This window comes from Hibiscus syriacus, unplaced genomic scaffold, assembly GCF_006381635.1.
Source record: "Hibiscus syriacus cultivar Baekdansim isolate YM2019G1 unplaced genomic scaffold, ASM638163v2 tig00009009_pilon, whole genome shotgun sequence".
NCBI lineage: Eukaryota > Viridiplantae > Streptophyta > Magnoliopsida > Malvales > Malvaceae > Hibiscus > Hibiscus syriacus.
Window position 1 is genome coordinate 1,633,894 of NW_024062181.1, and position 6,491 is coordinate 1,640,384.

Genomic DNA, 6,491 nt, shown 5'->3' on the forward strand with positions numbered 1-6,491 from the left:
GAATAAGATGTCTAATTAGTGAATTAAACAAAGTGTTATTAGTGAATGTAATGGAGAGTAGGATTTTAGAAATCAATGTTAACTCCGCCGAGGTTTTCAATGACGTTAATGTTTTCACTCCGACGACGGATGCTCATGTCGTCGTTTCAATCAACGGTGATCATCGTTCTTCGGAAAGAACTCCGATCGGCGGAGTCCGTGGTTCAAGTTGCTATTGGAATCACACAGTGAAATTCATCGGTGAGACCGCCGTCCGCAGCCTCGTATTCCGTCTTAATTCCGGACGTCGGCCGGAAGACTCAGACATTGCCGCGGTTGAAATCCCCGTCAACGAAGAACTTTTTCATGGCTACAATGAAAACATGACGGTGGCTCAACCGTTTGTCGCCGGTTTCGTAACGGAGAGATTGAAGGTGTTTTGAATCACTTATATGTTCAGAGACGGTTATTGGAAGCCTGTTCGACCGCCTGTAATTATGTATCCGCCGACTTATTCGAGGTATGCAATGGCGTATCCGTCCCCTAATCCATGGTGGAGCTTTGGGTATCCGCCGTCGTCTCATGCCGTGGGCTATCGTTAATTCGTTATCTACTGTGAGCCTTTTCACCAATTTTTTTCAGCATTGACCGTTAGTCCGTTACAATATTGATTTGATTATTTATGATGCTAATACAACGGTTCACATGTTAGTTGACATGATAATTATAAAATTTAGTAAAATTATATATTGTTTTAATACTTATATATTCTATTAATTTAATTTAATAACTATATAAATTTAAATATTTAATTAAAACTTTTTATGCAAAAAAAAATATTTCAAATTTAAATATTTTAATTATTATACCCAATGAATTTAAAATAAATACGAATAAAAGTGGATAACAAAACGTCAAAACATAGGCTAACCTTCTCCTCGAAGCAATCAATAGCTTAATTATAAGATAAAGCGCGTACATACGCGCGTACAATATGCGCGGCTTCCGCATCACCGCTAATGCTGTTTACCTCCCAAATGGTGATTCTCCGCCGTTCGATTAAAATACTATTTCATCCTTTTACTTTGTAAATTGGAATGTAATCCAAATAAGATTCCCTCCCACATTGATTTTTGGGTAATCTGAGTATTGAATCATCCAACTATTCTTGTGGTTCCGTTTAGGTCATTTAATTATTTTTTCAAAATCATACCTCAAGTTACGTTTTGGTTAATTATCGTTAAAAAATTAACGATAATGATAATGTGCGACTATAAGATAATCTCATGTTATCATTGAAAAATTTGTTACATCAACAATTATTATTTTTAACCATGGATATCTGAAACGTAAATTTAAGTAAGATTTTGAGGGGGAAAAAGTTAGATGACCAAAAAAATTATAAAAATTATTGGGTGACTAAATACATATTTTACCCTTTATTTTTAAAATTTTAGTAAGTATATACCATAATATTAAATGGATTGACTAAATTAATATCACTTCAAGTTCATTTGAATTTGATTATTTTAGGTTCAAGTCATATATATTTATTAAATAGTTTTTTCATTCAAAACATATCAATAAATTTAGGGATGGGCATGGGTCGGGTTAGGTCAGATTTTTTGTCCACCCAACCCAACCCGAGAACAAAGAATCCTCCACCCAAGACTCGACCCGACCAAAATAAGATTACACCTTATTTGAACCCGACCCGGCCCGAAATAATAATAAAAATATTATTTTTATTCAATAAAAATAGTGACTTAATTGAAAAAAATAATATATAGAGGGGTATTATTGTAATTATTCCTAAATATATAAGGTAAAATTATATATTTTTTCGGGTCGGGTATTTTCACCCTAAATCCGAACCCGACCCGATAATCACATTAAAAAAAAACCTGACGCGGCCCAACCCGAACCCGATTTTTTTTAAAAACCCTACTCGATCGGGTCGGATCCCATGCCATCCCTAAATAAATCATATATGGATAACTTAAAAAAAAAGTTTAAGGGCTTATTTCAATAAATATATATAAAATTTAAGGATTAGTGGGTATATTTATTAACCTTTTAATATTAGATATCATCCAGAAAATAGTTTGGAAGACGCGGAGAACAAATTCTAGAAACCGCTTCCCACATAAAACCCTCTTTCATGGCGGCTTCCTTACACCGCCACGATTCTCCACATAGAACCCTCTTTCATGGCGGCTTCCTTGCACCGCCACGATTCTCCAATTATCTTTCGTTCTTCTGACATTTTCTCTCGCTATATAAACAAACCCTTTTCGCTTCTTTGTTCATCAATCCGATTTCAATTCGCAACCAGCTTTAATTCCTTCACTTTTCTTTTGATTTCCGAGAAAAAAGATCATGGAGTTTCGACCTTTAGAAATCAATGTCATCTCTGCAGAAGATCTCAAAGACGTCAATCTTTTCACCAAGATGGACGTGTTCGTCGTCGTTTCTATCAACGGCGATCACCGTTCGGGTCAAAGGAGTCCGGTTGACAAGGGCAGTGGACCGAATCCGGAATGGAATTGCTCTTTGAAGTTCACCGTCGACGAAGCCGCCGTTCTCCGAAACGGACTCAGCCTCGTGTTTCATATTAAATCAGAACGTAAGCTCGGAGATAAAGATATCGGTACGGTTCAAGTTCCGGTTAAGGAGTTACTTGATGAGGATAACGGAAACGGGAAGATTAAACGGAACTTGAGTTACGCCGTCAGGTTGCCTAACGGAAAAGCTAAAGGTGTGCTGAATTTCGGTTACAAGTTCGGTGATAAGTTCAGCTCACAATTTCCGGTTACGTCGGAGAAGCCGGCAATGGCGTATCCGCCGCCTTCAACTAGTTATCCTCCACCACCTTTTGCATATCCGCCGCCACCCCACTCGGCGGGTTATCCTTATCCTCAACCCGGTTCCGGACATCCATCGTATGGATACCATCACGCACCGGTTCAAGGGTATGCATATCCGGGACACGGTGGATATTTCGGATACCCTCCGGTGCAAAAACCGCAGAAGCCGATGAAGGGCGGCGGCGGCATGGGAGCGGGGTTAGGATTGGGCTTGGCGGGTGGGTTGTTGGGCGGAATGTTGATGGGTGATATGGTTGGAGATTCTTATGAAGCTGGTGTTGAAGATGGGCTTGATTTTGATTTTTAATTTAATATTTTCCCTCTGCTTTGAGTTTTTACATTTTGGCATAGGATAATCTGTAATTATACATAATTAATTAAATATAAATATTTATATGTATAGTTTTTATATATATATAAATACGTGGTGTATACCATGTAGTGTATGTTTAATAATTTTTAATTCTTTGACAATAATTGTTTATACTCCAATATATGCAATGTTCGAACTTGAGATTTTAAGTAATAATAATAATATACACAGTGTTCGAACTTGGTATTTCAAGTGATAATAACAAATTTCTTAATCACTATAATAGTTTGATTCGTGTAGAGTATAGATTGTTGTTTTCTCGATTGTGGTACACATTTTACAAAGGCCATCTTCCAATCTTGTAGCTTGTAGTTTCGAGCCGATTGAGATATCATATATATATATATATATATATGAAGATCTCACACCGCATTTATCTATATTTTCTTTTTAAAGAAAAAAAGGTAGATTTTGTGGGGTTTAAAAAGGTAAAATATGTGATTTGTTTTGCCTTTTCTGCAACATTGATTTTAACGCCTTTTGGATTGGATTGAGTATGAATTTATTCTATTTTGAGGCATGGAATGATCACCTTTAATTTAATACCATCCAGGGTAGTTCTGTTATACGCTAATCTAATATAAGCCTAAGAAAATGCGTAATTAAAAATGTTAATAATTTATAACATTTTCGATAAGACGTTACCTAAAATGTTAATCTTTTAACATTTTTCCTAAATAATATATTAATTTCTTAACGTTTCCGGTTGCAATCATAAATATTATTTTTTTTCATAACATATTCGGTTGTAACCTAAAACGTTAAAATGATTAACATTTTAGATAACAAAATTAATATTTTAGGTAGCGTTCCACCGAAAATGTTAAAATAAAATTAACATTTTCAGTTGCGCTTTTTCTTAACCTTATATTAAATTGTATTTTCTCATACATCCTCACTATAAACAAGTAATCAAATCACTAAAACTAGATTATGATAAATTCAAATTTGATGTGAATATTCGGTTGCTCTATTGTGTGGTTCATGAAAGAAAATTTATTTTTTAAAGGGTTAATAATTATTCCCCTTAATTAAGGTAGAATTAGAAATTTAAAGTGTGATTAATCCTTCAAATGATTTTAGTGGTAAAAAAGAATGATATACTTTATACAGAATACAAGTTCGAATAGTAATTACATTTGTAAGATATGTACGGGTTATTAATGACTGATAAATATTTTAAACAAATATTATCTGTTAACAACTCCAAATTATTAAAAAGAATAAAAATATCTTTATATAAAAATTATAAAAAAAAATCAAAAGTTTTTTAGTGTTAATTGACACCCTAATATACAATGTGACTCCACCATTGTCCTTATCCATACTCTCTTAGTCTCATAATTTGTGTCTCATATTGACTATGCACATAGTTTTAGAAGATATATTTTACTAAAAGAAATGACAAAATTATCTCTAATAAGTGATTAATAGATTTATTTTAATAAGTATAAAAGAATGAGACATATAAGAGTAAAAAATAAAATATAAGTGTTGTTATTTATTAATTTTTTTAATAAAATTTTTTGAATGGGATAATTTTAAAAACCAAAAGAGTTACAATTAATGGAACGAATGAAATATTATTTTTACTATTCAAATTCAAATTTTCTTTTTTATATAAACAGAATGCATATTATTAATACATCCAATCTTTATAATGATTAGAATTTAATTTTAGACCCCACACTAATTCTTTTTCCTTAGTTACCTTTAGTTTCTTTTCTTTTTTATTTTTGTGATTGATAGCGGTATCAATTTTGGTGTTAGTCGACTACCGTCGGTATTCATTGTTTCTCCGTTGCTTTATTATAGCGTTTCTTTTTTTTAATAATTTTGCCTTTATGACAAGTCTTCTTCTATCTTTGTGACACAATTTTATCTACCTTTATGACACGTTTTTTTGTTTGGTCGTTGTTTTCATTTTTTTTTTCTTTTTTAAGGTTGGATTTGACATCGTCACGACTGATCATGACGACGCTTATTTGATATCATGTTGATCTTTCTTACTTTGGACCTCAGATTGAATTTGGATACGCGGTTTGCGTTCCTGAATAATATTTTTACGTCGCTCAATTCTGATTAATAGTTTGTTGATGGTCTTTCAACAGTTTCACCTCCTTTTGTGGTTCGTTTACCGATATAGTCAGATCTGTTCGTATCTACCTTTTGTTCGAGTTTATTTGGTTAGGTTTTTTAACATTTTCCTTGTATGGTCCTAGTATGATCTTAAGTGACTAGTTTTTTTTTGTGTTTTGAAAAATATTTTTATTATGTGTTTAGTTTACGAATTTGATCGTAAACCTTCATCGTAATTCAAAATATTTTTTATTTTTAATAAAATTAACAGATTTTATATAAAAAAATTCAAAATAAACATCTTTCCAACATCAAGTTCACATTTTTAACAATAATGCAAAACGAATAATAGTAAGTTTTTAGCAAGTGGGCAAAAAACAAAGAAAGCCACTACTTGTTAGCACTTGGGCTTGATAGATACACTTTTCATTTATCGTTGTCCATGAAAGGGCAAATAAGTAATTGCCAGCTTTGTCCTACTACATGCTCTATTAGAATAATGAATATCTTCCAAAGTAATAATTAATTTGATGATTTTTTTTCTTAATTCTTAAATAGGAATATATTTAAACTTAATTATCCAAAGTAAGATTTCCCATCAAATGAAAAATAAGATATTAAATTAATTATAATTTTACTGAAAATCAATTAAAATGGAAGAACTCATACAACAATCTAAGGAACAAAAAATGCCCTTCCCTTTGAACAAAGATATTAACAAGAAATCAGATTATTAGTTTAGAGGTGAATTATTTAGAGAGTTATTATTATCGACTATGTATGCATCTGATAATTATAAATAGAGAGAATATTTTAAAAGAATCTTACATATTATGTGAAAACTATTCCGTTTTAGTTTAAATACAAAGAATTGTTATTAAATTTGTCGATACTCCGTCGCTTAGAGTTTTCGAATAAATTCCTTCGCTTATCGAAGCTTCTAAGGAATCCATATACTATGGGCATAGATTTTGAGTCAATTACAAATACATAGATAATACCTATGACATACACATGTGACATACTAGACTGAAATCCAAGATCTGACCATAAGATCTATCTAGTATATTGACCTACAAATAGTTATAATGACCTTATTTTAACATAAACAGTTAAAATCACTATAAATACTCCTAAGTTAAGATTAAGAAAAATAGGTTGAACCTTTTTCAATCTAGAGTTTATCTTCTTTT

General features: G+C 32.0%; 2 protein-coding genes across 2 annotated transcripts; both read left to right on the forward strand.

Moving 5' to 3' along the window:
* Positions 1 to 50: 50 nt before the first annotated feature.
* Positions 51 to 581, forward strand: LOC120202787 (protein SRC2 homolog). Its single transcript, XM_039203158.1, has 2 exons — positions 51 to 379; positions 440 to 581. The coding sequence occupies exons 1-2, from the start codon at positions 51 to 53 to the stop codon at positions 579 to 581; spliced, it is 471 nt and encodes a 156-aa protein (XP_039059089.1).
* A 1,519-nt stretch (positions 582 to 2,100) lies between these two features.
* Positions 2,101 to 3,299, forward strand: LOC120202970 (protein SRC2 homolog). The gene has a single exon (XM_039203340.1). The coding sequence runs from the start codon at positions 2,359 to 2,361 to the stop codon at positions 3,151 to 3,153; it is 795 nt and encodes a 264-aa protein (XP_039059271.1). The 5' UTR covers positions 2,101 to 2,358; the 3' UTR covers positions 3,154 to 3,299.
* The last annotated feature ends 3,192 nt before the right edge of the window (positions 3,300 to 6,491 follow it).

Coding starts and splice junctions, on each gene's coding strand:
- LOC120202970 (XM_039203340.1), top strand. CDS start 2,359: ATGGAGTTTCGACCTTTAGAAATCAATGTCATCTCTGCAGAAGATCTC.
- LOC120202787 (XM_039203158.1), top strand. CDS start 51: ATGGAGAGTAGGATTTTAGAAATCAATGTTAACTCCGCCGAGGTTTTC. Junction 380..439: donor AACATGACGGTGGCTCAACC/GTTTGTCGCCGG, acceptor TTATATGTTCAG/AGACGGTTATTGGAAGCCTG.